Source organism: Gossypium hirsutum, chromosome D05 (genome assembly GCF_007990345.1).
Source record: "Gossypium hirsutum isolate 1008001.06 chromosome D05, Gossypium_hirsutum_v2.1, whole genome shotgun sequence".
Taxonomy (NCBI): Eukaryota; Viridiplantae; Streptophyta; class Magnoliopsida; order Malvales; family Malvaceae; genus Gossypium; species Gossypium hirsutum.
Window position 1 is genome coordinate 32,756,924 of NC_053441.1, and position 17,298 is coordinate 32,774,221.

The 17,298-nt window shown below is 31.2% G+C and overlaps 1 protein-coding gene and 1 long non-coding RNA gene across 3 annotated transcripts; one reads left to right on the forward strand and one right to left on the reverse strand.

The window, feature by feature from the left end:
* Positions 1-9,279: 9,279 nt before the first annotated feature.
* LOC107902437 (putative disease resistance protein At3g14460) lies at positions 9,280-10,059 on the reverse strand. The gene is made up of 2 exons (XM_016828620.1): positions 9,974-10,059; positions 9,280-9,718 (listed from the first exon to the last, which is right to left on the reverse strand). Exons 1-2 carry the CDS (start codon positions 10,057-10,059, stop codon positions 9,280-9,282), a joined length of 525 nt encoding a protein of 174 aa, XP_016684109.1.
* Positions 10,060-12,992: 2,933 nt separating this feature from the next.
* LOC121217962 (uncharacterized) lies at positions 12,993-15,869 on the forward strand. 2 transcript variants are annotated; one of them, XR_005914230.1, is made up of 5 exons: positions 12,993-13,128; positions 13,448-13,529; positions 14,641-14,709; positions 14,819-15,042; positions 15,657-15,869. It is a non-coding gene; the product is annotated as an uncharacterized lncRNA (long non-coding RNA). The 2 variants fall into 2 exon arrangements; XR_005914231.1 differs by lacking the exons at positions 12,993-13,128; positions 13,448-13,529 and adding an exon at positions 14,280-14,433 and having other exon boundaries at positions 15,657-15,867.
* The last annotated feature ends 1,429 nt before the right edge of the window (positions 15,870-17,298 follow it).

Genomic DNA, 17,298 nt, shown 5'->3' on the forward strand with positions numbered 1-17,298 from the left:
AAATCCCTAAGGGGGAGAGTTGTCACAACCTGATTTTGGCCATAATCGGACATAATGGTTTCAGGACCATGAATTTGAGTCTAAAAAATATTTTAATATTATTTTTTGTGTTTATTATGTGTTAATTTACATGTGTGAAAGTTTCGTGAATTAATTTTATTGTTTGTGTGCTTAATTTAATAAAAGGACTTAATCACGTGAAATGTGAAATTGACTAATTAATGTGTAAAGTGGTAACTTGCTAATGTCTTTATAATGTGAAGTCCTTTATAGGTAATTAGGCCATTAATCAAAATAGTGGACGGCATTATGCTTATAATTTATACTTTTTATATTATGTATAAAGGTTATAATAATGTATTATATTATAAAGTTAATATATATTATAAAGTTAATATATTAAAATAAAAACAAATTAAAAGCCACATTTTCATCTTATTTTGACCAAAACTAGAGAAAAGAAAAAGAAAGAAACCTAAGCTAGGTTCGGCCATCTTTTGAAGCTAATTCAAGGTTAGTTTTTGTTCGATTTTTGATAATTTTTACATTTTTGAGATCGTTGCTTTGAATACTTCAAAACCCATGTCTTAATTTTGTGAATTTTGATGATTTTTAAATGTGTCATTGATGAGTGCTTGAGCTTTGTGATAGTTGATGATGAAAAATGAAAGATATGTGAAAGATTAACATGTTTTGTCTTTGAATTTTTGGTGAAATTGAGTAATTAGGGCTAAATTGTGAAAATAAATTTTTGAGGGACTAAAATGTGAAATAAATGAAATTTGTGGACTTGTATGAACACTAGGACCATACGGCCCTAGTATGGTGTGATTAAATTTTGTGTATTTTGTGTTTTGTGCAAAAAAGACTAAATTGTAAAAAGTGTAAAGTGTTAGGGGCAAAATGGTAATTTACCATTTATGTATTTTTGGATTTAATAGAATGATTTGATGAATAAAAAGGCTAAATTTGAATATGTTTAGATCAATAAACGAAGAAAACGGAATTGGATCGGGGGAAAACGAAAGTAGTCGAATAGTCGAACGTGTCCTTCGATATCCGAGGTAAGTTAATTAGCAATTAAATGTTATCTAAATTAAATATATGCTTATTATATTTATTTTACATATGATAAGGTGAAACTTAATATATTCAAATTGAATGAAACTTGAAATTTTATTACTGATAGCCGAATACAAGAATTTACTTTGGTAAGTTGATATTAATGATGCAACATATATGTTAGCTAAAGTTTGTTTAAAGTTCAATAATATAGAACTAATAGTGGATAATATATGTATATACATGTATAAGTTCTTGAATTTAGCTAATGTTGAATGTTATATATGTTTACAAGAGGTTCGAATAGGTATGTATATATGAGTATAAATTATTGGATTTTATTAAAAGTATGGATGTTACATATAAATATGTATAATATATTTGTATATGTTTGGATCGAATAAGCATGTATACATATGTATAATTGCTTATATTGAGTATAAGTATGAAATTATATATGTATATGTTAAATTCGAAAATGTATGTGTATACAAGTATAAGTACTTGTTCCGAATGTAAGTATAAAATTATATATGTATATATGTTAGATTCGAATATGTATATATGTACATGTATAAGTTTTTGTATTGAAATGGGGTATGAAATTATATAGATATATGTGAGATTCGAATGTTAAATGTACATAGTATGTTATAAGTTAAATAGTATGATATTAGTAGTAGTATCTAAAGCATGAAGTTATATACAAATGTATTTGGTTGAATCATTGAGATATTAATGTTGGATTTGGTGATTGAACTTTATATATCCATGTGGTTCAAGAATATAAGTTATAAATTTAGGGTTGAATTTTTATGTATGGATTTTATATACATGTATAGTTTGAATATGAGTTACAACTTATGTGAAATGAGATTTTAGGCTCAGAGTCTAGAAGGCTTATCACTAGTGAGATTGTAATGGCCCAAATTCAAAGTTATCAGAATTGTGGTTTCGTAACCACAAATCCGATTTAAAGATAAATTTATTTTAATATTTTTGCATGAATATTGATATGATAGGAAAATTGTATGAAAATATCGATAGAAAAATTTTATCGATTTAGTGGTTAGTTAGAAAAAGAAATTATTGAAGAAATTGGGTAAAAACAAGGTATCGAGACCTCGATCTCATAAAACCGAGTCAAACATATTTTTATAAATATTTATGAAGTGTTAGTAATAAGATATTAAAATTTCGTTCGGAAATTTTAATGTTTGGGTGGTCAATTAAGTAAAAAGGACTAAATTGAAAAGGGTGTAAAAGTTACTAGAAGGATTAAATAGCTCAATTGTTAAATGAGGAGGTACATAAATTGTAAATAGGCTAAAAGGAGATATTTTGGGCGGCATACGCTGAGAAAAATCAGGGAATTAGTGAAATAAGGGTAAAATGGAAAAATAACAAATTTTACTAACATAAAAATGGGACCAAATTGGAATATCTAGAGTTTTCTTCATAGTTTCTTCAATATCACCAGCCAAAAACGTCCTAGGGGTTTATTCAAGCTGCTTTTACATAATTTTTGCACCAAGTGAGTTAATCCTTACCTTTTTCTTGTAATTTTTATGTTTTTAAGGCTTTTACAACTAGGTCCTATTACTAAATTCATTAGTTTTTGATTTCATGGATGAAAATTGAAAGTCACCATGGTTGAGTGCTGTAAGTTTATGATGAAATAGCATGAAATTGAAGCTTTAATTTGTTTATGAGATGATTTTATTAGGTAATTTCAATAGAAATTGATTTGTAGGACCTAATTGTGAAAAAGTTTGGAATTAAAGTCTTCTGCTAAAATTATGATGTCCAAAGGTTATAAAGTAGCATAACATGATGGAATAATGTGTTAATTGAGAAAAATCAGCTCAATTGAGAGGTTACTTGAGCAGGGATGAAATTATCATTTATTGAAAGCTTAGGGAAAAATGGTAATTAACCTTATGCACTAAAATAGTTTGGACAGCAGCAGTAGGTTAACTTTGAAAAATCACAATAAATTTTTGAAATTGAATTAGAGAATGAAAAAAATATGGAATTAAAGCTTATTGAGTGTAGTTCTCATAGAAGAAACGGTATAATCAATGGAATTGTGAATCATGAGATATAATAGATTTTGTAGGACAAGGTCAGAATGAATTCGGGTTCCCCTGTTCTGACTTTGGAAAATCATCAAAAATTTTACAAAAAATGATTATGAGTTATAATTTATATGCTTAGAATACTTAATGAGTCTAATTTTATAAGAAATAAACGGAAACATCATCCGAATTCTGTATAATGAGATAATTAATTTTAAGTGAACAAGGGTCAGAACTGTCAAACAGTGAAACAGGGGAAAATTTAAAGAATAAACTGTACTTATTAGATAAACCAAAAATTCTGAAATTTTATGGTAAGAATATATGTGAGTATAGTTTTGGGGAAAATTGGCGGATTTTAATTTAGAGTTTCGTAGCTCAAGATATAAATAATTTAGTGACTATGACTCAGTGAGACAGCTTTGAATGCACTATAAACAATAATGGAATTATAGAGAATGTTACATATGAACATGAAATGTATTAGATTAATGATTAAATTTATTTATTTAGATCCAGAAAATTCAAATACGAAGCTAGTTCGAGGAAAATAAAAAGTTCGGGATTAGTAGATTTTTATTTACGAACAAGTATTGAGGTAAGTTAGTGTAACTTGAATTATATTCTTAAATGCTTGGAATGTTTGTTATTGATGTGAATATTATTTGAATGTTCATTGTATGAAAATTGATGAAACATTGATATATTTGATAAAAAGGGGAAGAAATCCCGGTTGAATGGAAGGAAAATTCGATGGATCTCTAAAAAGGAATTGACGGTAAAAAGGATCTAGCCCGGACAGGTGATCCTATCCTGATATAGCCCTCCTGAAGAATATGTGGAAAATGGATTTAGCCTGGATGGGTAATCTGAATTAGGGTCTGAATTTAGCCTGGACTGGTAATTCAGATCCAAGCTCATTAGAGTAATTGTCGTTGCAGGGGATTTAGCCTGGACTGGTAATCACGCTGTAAGGATGAGGTTTTCGGGAGTATGCTCTCTGAAATGGAAATGTGCGCACATGAATATGAATTGATGGACCCGGAATTGTACACTAAAGTGTACCTCTGAAAATCCATCGAAATTCCAAGAAATTCAAAGGGATAAATATGGAAAAATAACAATGGAATGGAAAATAAGGAATTGATGAGCTCATCCATCATTTAGCTATGTAATGAATTTATATGATGTTACTTAACTAATGCAAAAGTTGAGTTTGTATGTGATAGGTATATGTTTATGTGAATTGGATGTGTGCTTGTGTTATTAAATGATGGATGTATAACTATGGTAAGTATAATTCTTGTTGCATGAGCTTACTAAGCACAAAGTGCTTACCCTGTTTCATTTTCCCCTGTTTTGTAGTGTTAAGAGCTTGAAGGTTGGATTTGGTCGAAGACGCATCACACTATCAACCTCAAGATCTCGGTACATAAAGAAACTTTATTTTGGAAATCAATGGCATGTATAAGCTAGTAAAGTAAATGTTAATATGAAATGAATGTGTGGTTAGCCATTGGTATGCCTAACAAATTTTGGTTTTGGTATGTGATGAGGTTATCTATTGAACATGTTAAATCTATCTTGAAAATATGTTGAAATGAATTGGTTGTGTTGGATTGGTCTCGGTTTAAAATTGCAGGGAATATTAGATATTTATAAAGGGGTTATATTGAGTTAAAGAAAAATAAAAAAAATTGGGATTTTGCAAAAAATTTATTCGATAAAATCTGGTAATGCCTCATACCCTGGTTTGGCGACGAATACGGGTAGGGGGTATTACAGAGATAATTCAGACTTTATGTCTAGCAAGCTTGATGCCAGTGAAACATTTCGGACTATAAGTCTAGCAGGCTAAAAGCCGGTGTACTGAATCAGATTTTAAAACCTAGCAGGCTAAGTGCCGGTGAACTGAATCAGGCTATAAGTCGAGCAGGCTAAGTACCGGTTATCTGAATCAAGTTATAAGCCTAGCAGGCTGAGTGCCGGTAATCAGAATCAATCTTTAAGCCTAATAGGCTAAGTGCCGGTGAATCTGTTTAAATTAAGTGATTATATGCATTGGGTATATATATATTTTTGGTTATATGTAATGGATAAATATATGAACATTTGTTTCTATGTATTTGACAAGTATATAAACGTTCGGATCTTTGTGTTTAGTGAGTAAGTACGTATATTGGTTGTTATGAAATTGTTGGATATATATATGTCTGCATTCGGCATATGTGGATTATAAGTATATATGTGCATTCGGCACATGTAGTTGATAAGTATAAATATATGCTTTTGGCATATGTATTTGAATAATTATATATATAAATGCATTCGATGAACTGCAAGCGATAAGTACACTAACAATCAGTATATGCAGTTAGTGAGTATGTTTATAACTTGGTTATATGCATATAATGAATATACACATGTTCGCTTATATGTATTAATTAAATATACATTATTTTAGCTATCAACAAAATGACTTAAGATAGCAATGTTTGAATAGTAATTATATTTGGTATTTGTGATCTCAATAAATTTACTTAAGGAATTATATGATTCTGTTATATGTATTATAGATATGGTAAAGACTTATTAAGCAATAAAAGCTTACTTTGTTAGTTTACGTCCATTTGTTTTATAGATAAAAGCAAAGATGTAGGCTCAGGGATCATCAGCAAAGATCATCACTCTATCTATTGTCTCGATATTAAAATGTTTAAATTTTAACTTATGGCATGTATAGGCTAGATAATGTTTTGGAAGTCGTACTTTTATGTACTGTATATATAATTAATAGCCATACGAAAATGGCTTATTTTCTTATGGTTTAACGGGATAAAAATGTTATGTTTTGTTTTAAAAGGTTAAAGTAGAATTTATAATTATACTTACTTAAAATTAGACTAAGTTTAATATATTTGAATATATATATATACAATGCTTATATTTTGATTTGGAAATAGTTGATTTAAACCTGTATTCAAACGAATTGAATATAAATGTTAAATTCTTGAATTCTACTGAACGCCTGTAATGAGTTGTGTTTTGTCCAGTACTGCCTCGTAACCCTAATTCGGCGACGGATACGGGTTAGGGGTGTTACAGTGGTCATATCATTGGATGTGTTTTGACAAGCATAAATGATGTTTGGAACATGAATTTTAAGTCTCATAAGTCTTGAAAATGAATTGGTATTGTCAAAACAGGTGAGTGTAGGGGAGGTTTTTTTTGTTTCGGTAAACTTATTTCGATATAAAAGGCCAGATGTATCGGTACAAGTAAGTCAATATCCAAAATTAAATGACAATAGAAACTTGTAGCGATACAATTAGACTAGTCAGGGTTTCCTCCCTTTTTTGAGTCATTTTAATCCTTGGTCACCCGCACTTGGTCCTGAGCAACCCCGACCACTTAGAACCCATTTTAAAATGTTCCAAATGATTATAAATAACTTATAAAAAATTTTAATCAAGGCAAATGGTTCTCTATGAATGAAAAAATATTTACATGTTTTTTTTATGTTTACCAACATTTAGAGATAGATTATCAAAAATAGACAAGACTAATAAACTTCAAGTCTTCACATTCAGCAATATCAACATACTTTAGCATAGGAAGCGATCCTAATGGGAAAGATTCCAGTTGACCACTTCGTATATGTTATCTCCAAAGATTCAAGGGACGTATACAATAAGATTTTGGAATGATCAAAAGCTTCGCACTACTCGATCTTCAGTTTTTTAAGTGTACTAGACACACTATCCTCAGGAAGGGATTTGATATTAGAAAAACCAGAGATAGTTAGCTTGTCAAGATGAGTGCAATGTTGTAACATCTGTTCCAATATGGAATCATTCATATTCGAACCTTCAATTCCCAACTCTTGAAGCCCACAAGGCAATGGCTCTAACTACAATGCGTTGCATTCGTTTAAATTAAGTTCACAAATGCTTGGTGTCCTTGGGAGAAACAATTCAAGCTTCTCACAATTTGCAATCACTAATTTCTTTAAAAAGGGGAGGTGTGTGGGTATAGACTTGATTAGATTTGGACAATCCCTGGTGCGTAGCTCTTGCAGAAAGGAGAAAGCTTCATCACTCCTACACAACCATTCTTCCTACCCAGCCATTTTTCTCAAACACTAGGATTTCAAGAGATCCAAATGGTTTAGTCGAAGCTTGTCCATTACTATAAAACTCCTCACCAACTATTACAACTTCGCTGAACCCAGAAATAGAGAGAGATTTCAAAGATGATAATTTTCCAAGCGGAGGCAAAGATATGCAAAATTAATAGTCTTGTAACTTCAAAGATACCATATTTGAGAAGGAAAAATGCCCCACCCATTCTGGAAATCTCTTGCCTTTGTAACTTCCAATAACTAGATGCTTTAATTTTGTATTAGGCTCCAGTTGTTCCAATACTTCTCTACCATGCTTTGTGTCACCGTTAATATCATTATATTCATCCCATGTCAACTTCAAGTTCTTAAGGTTAACCTTATCCTTCAAATTGGCATCTTTGGCATCCCTGGCATTTACAACATTTATCAGTCTTGAAATGGCAAGTCTTCCCCGTAAATGCTTGATCTTTCCCAACTCATTAATACTTGAACCAGTTTGATCACCTATAACAAAATCTGTTAAGATTCGATTATCTTTCAACTTACCCATCCCTTCTGTTATTATATGCTAAAATTTAATTTGTCTAATTATTTCTGTTGTAAAGTTAGTAGTTATGTTTTGCTTTATAATACTCCGCAACCCTAATCTGGCAATGGAGACAAGATAGGGGTGTCATAAAGTTTCTAATTTTTCAGGGAGTTCCATGGGGTGTAGAAGAGATTATCAAAGGGTCATATAGTTGGGCAAAACAATGTTCCTTACCCAAGGCTAATTCTTTCGTGAAGCAAAGGGCGAATGTAGAACCTAACTAGGCAAACAAGTGGATGAAATTATGAACTGACGATTCAATTAAAGTAGATTCATATTATGCTGCTATAGAAGGAATTTTGAGGGATAACCATGGTGGTTGGATCATTGGCTTTAATCATTAGTTAAGAAAATGCTCTATCCTTAAGGTTAAATTATGGGGTATCTTGGATGGTCTGACACATGTGCAAGAGAAGCAAGGTAATACAATGTTTATTCAAATAGATAGTTTGGAAGCTATTAAAGCTATCCAAGATTCGATTTCAACACCTTCTACGTCGGCACTTATCAAGCGGATCCATCATTTCCTAAAGAACGTAAAAGACTGGGTAATCGAGTACATCACTAAGGAAGAAAACAAAAGAGTTAATAGATTGGCAAAATATCTTTTAGTAAGGACCATGGGTTGCAATTGTTTAGAGAACATCCTTTGATTAAGCTTAATTGTTTGCATTCTCTTCTCAACCCCCAAAAAAAAAACTTTAGTTGAACGGCAAACTTGAAGTTTTAGAAATCCAATTGGCGTGGATTCAAATCTCACTATATATGTATTGGTTTTTGTTAAAATGAAAAGATTAAATTACTCTCAAATAATATGACTTGTCATAATTACGATAAGACATTTCCATACTTTCCTACATGCAAAAATTTTATTAATAATATAGATATTGTATTAATCTTTTTTTTAAAAATAGTTGTTACAAAAACACTTTCATGGAAGATCTTTTATTTATTAAACAATATCATTTATTAGTGATAAACAAAACTTGATTCAATTCGAAAAAAATTAAAAAAGAAGATAAATTTGAATAATTGGTTGGTGTAAGTCATTGGTGAAGTTTGAAATAATATTTTGTATTAGCAAAAGTTATAATTTTTTTATTTCATTGTATTGCAATTTATTTATGTCTTTAAATAAAAATAAAATAAAAATAAAGAATTAAAGGATAAAAAATAAAAAATAAATCAATTAAATAATTTTACTTTAATACACACCTTAATGTTAATGGTAATAATACTAAATAAAAACAATAAATAATTTACTTAATAAAAAGATAAAGATATTCCATAAATATAGATAAAAAAGAATAAGCTATCATTCATTTGGATGCCAATCAGTAGGGTGGTAGAATGCTGTAATATTAAACATAACTTCCTCATCTACTTCTACCAAACTTACAAATTGGCATCTTTGGCATCCCTGGCATTTACAACATTTCCAGTATTGAAATGGCAAGTCTTCCCCGTAAATGCTTGAGCTTTCCCAACTCATTAATGCTAGAACTAGTTTGATCACCTATAACAAAATCTGTTAAGATTCGAATATCTTTCAACTTACCCATCCCTTCTAGCATCCTAGTTAACTTTGTCCCCCTAACAACATAAAGCATGTTGATTAGTCTCCCCATGTCTCTCGGCAACTCAACAAGGTTCCTGCATTCATGTAATGTCAATGCTTGCAAATTATCCAATGTACACAGAGAATTTGGCAACCTTCTGATTGAAGTTTCTGAGAGATTCAAATTTCGTAGATGCTTCAAACTACCAATATCTTCTGGCAATTCATTGATATTTTTATATCCAGCCAAAGAAAGCACTCGTAAGCTTGATTTCATCAACAAATCATGCATTAGCATATTGCTAACACTACAATAGGAAGAAGTCTTCACAGTTAGGAAAACACGTAGACATTTTGTTTTAGGTAAGCTCTAATTTTTTTGTCGCACATCATAAAATTCTTGGAAATTGGACAAATGAGGAGTCCTTTCGATTATTTCGCAAGAATAACCATTACCTTCCAATCTGTAAATAAACCCTCCAGCGATAGATTTAGCCAAATCACTGATTAGATCATGCATGACAAAACTAAATTTCTTTCCATTCGATTGCTGAAAAAATGACCTCAATCTTATATCTTCAAAATAGTCATCACCTCGTTCTTCCATATCACCATGGTCATTTGGAAGCTCTAAAAGACCTTCAGCCATCCATAACTGAATTAGTTCTTCCTTCCCAAATTCGTAATCTTTAGGGAAAATTGAACAATAAACAAAACATCGCTTTAAATGTGAAGGAAGATAGTAATAACTCAATTTCAATGCGAGAAGAATATCATTTAGACTCTTTCAATGGATTTTAATGCATATGATGCGATGCATGAAATGAATGCAAAAAGGCATCGATTCTAATTCGATTTCATGTAGAAAATTTTACTAGAAATCAAATTTCTTTACATAAAATGGATGCAAGTACAACCTCGCCCTCATACTCCAAGAAACAACGTCAATCTTTTCTTCATCCGGATGTTTAAGACAAATCACGAGAATTTCCAATGGATGCCACTACTATCTTCTTTTTTGTGCGATCCATCATCTGCCTATCCTCGTAATGCTTACCAGCTTCTTTATGAAAGTTAAAATGTCGACAGCTCTCGAATAATCAGCTTGAATCCTCGGGCCACGCAATAAAGGCATGTGTTCTTCCATCACCCTTCTTCTGTTTCTCAGAATATATTCAGGCAATCGTATTACCTTCCACTTTATCAAGAAATTTGTTTTCCATGACAGGCTCTCTAATTTAGTAATCAAACTTATATCAACACCTCTTTTCTAAGATGCAAATGCAATGTAATCATAATAAAAACACAACAAAAACAAGTTAGTACAGAGTAAAACAAACAAGAGAATAAATAGAGTACCTATTCGGGTGACCTCTAGGGGTTTGGTATAGTTCTATCTAGGGTAAGTTCCCAAGGTTCACTATATGTGGTTTGGCTTCTAAGGAAAAGGTACCTGAACTAGCAGATTCCTCGATTCTTACCCATTATAGGCTCATATAGACCGAGTTCAGTTCAGGGGAATACATTTCCCTATGGCTACACGGAGATGAAAATCTCACGAAGACATAAGTACAGATGTATTCTGAAAGCAATCCACTATCCTGCACGGAGGTGAAAACCTCACGAAAGACTAGTTTCTCACTTTCACTTAGAGAGGGTAAGACTAAACAATTTTTATGTAATATGATGCTGATATATAAAACTCAACCACAAATAAATGTAGTGAAAGGATCGTATTTTTCAAATTAAATTTTTAATTTTCAACCATACGACAAAAACAATCAATTTGACGGCTTGACTCTCTAGTGTCCCCAGCAGAGTCGCCAAGCTATCGAAACCACTTTTTGATAAACAAAAATTAGTTTTCGACTTTAAAAATGAAAATTGGAGTCACCACCGATCCTTTATTAGGGTGTGATCGGCTCACCTTAAAATGATTTTGGTCTGCGAAATTTGAGAAAATAGGTTCGGGAGTCGGTTACGCACGAGGAAGGGTTAGCACCCTCGTAACGCCCAAAATTGGTACCGAATTGATTAATTAAGGTCTTAATGCCGACTATCGAAAATCTGTGAAGAATTTAAAAATACGATCCTCCATTTTTTATTAATGTTAATTTTATAAAAGATGCTTGGATAAATCAAAGCGGATGCTAAAGACCTTCTTGTCTCAGAATAATAAAATGTCACACCCAATACGTTAGGACACGACATTTTTAGTCCTCGAGAATAAGCTTGTCTTTTGATTTTCAAAACTCATGCGGTGAAGTTTAAAAAGGATATTCAATTGCTTTAAGTCAGATGAAAAATCGAAGCCCAATACGTTAAGGCACAATTTCTCAAAATTCCGTGCATTGAATATTGCTCTCATTATTATTTTTTAAAAATCTTCATCTCGAGAAAACGACATGTCATATCCAATACGTTAGGACACGACGTATCGAATTCCCGAGAATGAGATTTTTATTTATGCGTTTTGATTAAAGAAAAATCTAAAATGGATAATACATATAAAAAGTTTGAAATAGATAAAAAAAACTAGGGTTAAAAATAAATAATGTACAAAAAGATCCTAAAATAAATGTATATAAAAAAAACTAATATGCTAATACTATATAGTAATCTACATAAGTAATACATATAAAATGGAGAACTTAATACAATAATATATGTATAATACGTACATTAAGTTGCAATGAACAAAATTAAAATGAAATAAAAATTAAAATGAGATATGTAAAATGCTTTAAATAGGTGATAAAAATTTAAATGAATATTATATGAGAATGAGTTTTAGATAATCAATATAAATTAATTTAAAGCAAATAATATAAAATAATTTTCGAATGATTAATATATAAAACAAATTAATGATAAAATAATATGCAGAATAATTTAAAATAAATAATTTACAAAATAAGTTAAAAAAACACACACAATAAGTTTAATATAATATATAAAAGAGAAATTTTAAAATAAATAAATTTTAAAATATCATATATAAAGAAAAATTTAGACTAAAAATAACGTATATATATATTTTAAATATGTACTATATACAAAAGTTTAAAATAACTAAATAAAGTACTGTAAAATAGAAAATAAAATAGTTTAAAATGTAGAATATATTAAAATGATTTAAATAAAGGTTAAGGATCGAATTGAAACTACAGCAAAACATAGGGGTTAAAAATAATAAATAAAGAAAGGATGCCATGGACCATATTAAAGTGCGCGCGAAAAACATGGATCTAACTAGAAAATATTCCGGTCTCTTCTTCTCGCAACCTTTCGATAGGGACTAAAGCGAAGCAAATATAGAAAAAAATGGTGCGATTCGCGAATAAAAAAAATAATGGCCGAATTGTAGTACGCATCAAAATCGGAAGGACTAAGGAAACAAATATCTGGAAACTCAGAAACACGCGGATCCCCTAAAAGCGGGTCGGGTCGCGGCGGGCCATAACCTAAACGGCGCCGTTTCGGCGCCTATGAGCCCCTGTTCAAAACGGCGTCGTATGGAAGCTCTATTTAAACCAAATTTTCTTTTAAAAAAACATTTGCAGCTCTAGAAATAAAAAGAACTAAAGTTTCTCTGCTAGGGTTCCGGCCCTAGCATCTACACCACTCTTCCGCCACAATTCCACCGTGAACGGTGGTCGAAGCCTTACCAAAAAGGGCTTTTTGGCTCCTTTTCGCGCAGATAGGAGGGCGTCGCGAGGTAAGACTTCCTTTTTTACCTTTTTATTCACTAGCTGTATTATTTTTTTGAAAAAAAATGAATCGAAACAAAGAGAAAGGGAAATAAACGAAAATCTACCTTCAATCTATTTTTTTTATTGATTTCGTACCCCCTTATACAGATTTCAATCGGCCCTCTTTATAGCCGAACCGAGAAAAAGAAAGAAAAAAAATGAAATTTTCTCTATTTTTTACATTTTCTTCCAATTTACTGCTAGTAGTTGCTGTCAATCTGTTATTGTTGCTCCTTTCTTTGCTATTGCTATCTGTTTTGCTACTCGTTTGTTTGTCCTTTGCAGGTGCATGGAGGCGCACGTGATGCACGCTTGGAGGAGGCTGGTTCACAGTTGCAGCGTGGCTTGCAGTAGTTTTAGGGTTTAGGTAATTTTAGTTTTGGGCTAGGTATTTGGTTAATAGTTTAGGCTTGGGAATTTTAGGTCTGGTATTTATGATTTGGGCTGGTTGAAATTCGCAAATGGACTGCTATTTCATTGGACTTTTTATTTTCTGATTTGGTTTATATTTTTTGCGTGGGCCCGGGTCAAAATTGGGCATTACAAATCACCTTGATCAAACTGCAAATATTTACATCCTAACTTTGTCATCATCAAAACCCATTAGAGACCCACTGCATCATATACACAAAAAGCTAAGACTCAAATGGATATCTTTCTCTACATCTTAGAGTCCAATTTGGCGATCACTCCCCTAACGAGGTTCTTTGAGTTCCCAATAAATCTTGTAGCATCCTTACTTAGTAAATCTCATAAATACGCCAGAATATAACTAGAGCAAAACTGTAGCACCCCAAAGTGTAAATATTTGATTTGTCAAGTTGTGTTGTGAATAAATGTTTGCTACACTGGTTAAGGGTTTGGAATGTGTGATATGGGTCTAGGTTTAAATTACTATGGAAGTATTTTTGCTATTTTTTTTATGAGCCCTTCCACTACTAATAATGGTTGAGTTAAAGTTTAACTCTAAAAGGAAAAACAAAGGAAAATCAGTTGGATAATAATAAGGTTAGGGGTAATTAAGATAGGATGGGGATTTTATTTTTAATTTTTAATTTTATTTATCTTTTAATTTAAAAAAAAAACTTTCTTTCCCGTTTCTCATATTGTTCCCTGATTTCCCAAGTTCATGCCGCCACTTCTAATTTCTGCTATTGCAAATTGTTCTTTTTCTTTCTTTTTCCCATTTTTTCCCTTTCATTATTTTCTTTGCTTTTGGTTCTTTACTGTCATCGTCAAAGTAGGCTACCATTGCATTCCTTCCTTCCTTGGTATTATATTTAGATTCTGTATTATCATAAGTCCTATCAACGTTCTTGCCTTCTTGTTCTTGTGTTATTGGATTTGTATTCCGCATTGTGTTTGTCACAATTATATTATCAAGTAATATGGTGATTACTCGTAGAGTCAGGATTTGTGTATTTTAGGATTTATGTTGTGAAGTTGAAATTCTAATTGTTTATTTTACGCACTGCCAGGAGAGGATCGAAAGGAAATTTGTGTTCCTTCAGCCACTTAAATGACAAGTTATTGTTGTTCATTGTTGTGTAAGTGTTTTAGCGCTTTTGGAAGCCGAATGTGGGCATTTTTGTTGAATATTTGATTTAGTTTTCGTATAATTATTACTGTTTTGAGTGTGTTAAATGATGAATTTAGGTTATGGGAGTTCCGTGATGGCTTTTACATCAAAATTGGGTCAGGTGCGTAACAGAAAACAACGAACGGCGAAAGCTGAAAACTGCAAAGTCGACACCACATGGCCATGTGGTAGGTCGTTTGTGACACACGGCCATGATAGGCCATGTGTTGGACCGTGTGAAACACACGGTCTGGTCTATTTAGGCCATGTGGGCCCAAAATTTTAAATTTTCCCTACGACTGTAAGTATTGTTATAATTAAGCTATAAAACATGGATTTTGGTCATTCGTTAGCGTGAAATTTGATATATATGCCTGTTTGTAATGTTATAAGATAAGTAAAAATTGTAACATGCTATGCACAATCTGAAAAATGTTATATATGTTCTGTATATATTATTCTGAGCATGTACATCGTAAGTATATCTGATATCTGTTAGTATTGTATTTGCATATGAGTTGAGAATTGATATATGGAGGAAGTGTGGGTAGTGTAATAACCTGCCGCATTTGGTGGCTCAGCCACATATATCTGATTCTGTAGTCGGCGATAAATCGCCTAATGTATTGGTAGCTTTACTGCAAATATTCTGAAAAGTGGCATATCGATACTAAGTGATGTATAGGGCTAGATGAGTATTTAATACCCTATATGGTATGTAGGGATGATCGGAGATCGTGTGTAGCAGATAGGGGTAGGATTGTAAAATTGCATCTGATTCCGATTTTGTATATGATATGCGTTCTGTATCTGCTCTACTATGTTATAAATCTGAAATTAAATCAGTACTTCTATTTGGTTTAAAGTTACACACTGAGTTATGAAAATTCACTTCTATATGTTTGTCACTTTCAGGTAACCCTCAAACGTAGGCGGGTCAATGCGATGGGAGCTCGGTTATAACCACACTTTCATATATTTGATTTATTTGATTTGGGTTGAGAGTTTTGTAATTTTGGATTGTTTGAACATTTTGTATTGTTTTGGGTCTTTACACTTTATTTTCGTATTTCGCATAATATTATTTAAATGTTTTATCGACAAAATTCACTTTTCTGCAAAGATATACTATTTCAGAAAATGTAAACAAACATCATTTTCAATAAAACGACTAAGTAAGATATGTTTTTCATAAATTGGGTTTTTGTTTAATAAGGGTTTACGACGTTTTCAAAATATACGAAATCTAGATTTTCAACCATTTTACGATAACTACTCTAGATTTGGCATAATATCTAGATCGGGTTTGGGGTGTTACAAAAATAAACCATCACTGTTTTCAGTTAAAATAGAAAACATAATAGACAAGAATCATTACAAATTTAAGAGCAAGTAGAGTGTATTGAAACTAAAACCATCACGGATTTTTTTTAAAAAAAATAGTGGAGTGAAATTAAAAACTAAATAAACAAAATTATTGAAAAAACGATGACCGACAACTAACCCAAAAGTCAATGCTATTGCTCACAAGACCAATGTAAACCATGTATGTTTAGTATTTTCATATTCGAACTCACACTTGTATATGTAACATTTCAAAATCCAACTTCAAAACCAAAAATGCAAAGCTTAGAAGCATTGCAGACTTTCATGCTCAAGCAAAACCTTAGAAGCATTGTCATGCAAATAATTATGGGAAATTGAGGTATTGCATTACCATGTTAAAGAAATCTTGTAAAATTTTGGCTTCAATTCAACTTTTTAATTATACTCATTTTTTATTTTGGTATCTAAATTTTATTTTTTCATTTTTTTCATTTTTATCGAAAAATGAACTTTTATTTTTTGTTTTTAATTTTTAAGAATCAAGATTAAATTGACAAAAATGTGTAAAGTTGAGGGAATTTATTGAATTTTTTAGAATTTATAAATATTGGAGGGCTAAATTGTTATTATGCCAATAAAAAAGCCACATCAGCATTTTGTTAATGATGTAATGGAGAAGTGACCAAAATATCAAATGTTGATAATATAAGTGACTAAAACAATTCTTTAAACTTGGATGATCAAAACAGAAGCATGCTAATAGTTGGGTAACTATTGTGAAATTTACTTTTTTATAATATTTTACAATGTTATTGTCGAGCTATGTTTTCCATTGCTTATATTGATTGTTTTTGTTAATTAGTTTTTTAAAGAAGTTTTTTTAAGGAAAAAAAAAGTATAATTACTTATCATTAAAAGGAAGCTATAAACAATCGATGTATAAAAATGACACATAGTGCATATAATACATAAAACACTACAAGTTTATGCATAAATGTCACTCTATATAGAGAAAAGAGCCCAAATAAAAGATAAAAATAAATTTGCAATAACCACATCAGTGGAAAAAAATCAAAAGCAATCCAGAGAAGAATTACTTTGATCAAATTGCAAATATTTACATCCTAACTTTGCCATCATTAAAAACTCTAAGAGACCCATTGCATCATATGCACAAAAGTCAAGTATCAAATTACCTAATTTTCTCTACATCTCAGAGTCTAATTTTGCG

What these genes read in the sequence shown, in the direction of transcription:
- LOC107902437 (XM_016828620.1), bottom strand. Translation starts at nt 10,059, where the DNA reads ATGGCTGAAGGTCTTTTAGAGCTTCCAAATGACCATGGTGATATGGAA. An exon ending in TTTGAAGATATAAGATTGAG is followed by an intron (nt 9,719 to 9,973) that starts GTCATTTTTTCA and finishes TTCCTATTGTAG; the next exon opens with TGTTAGCAATATGCTAATGC.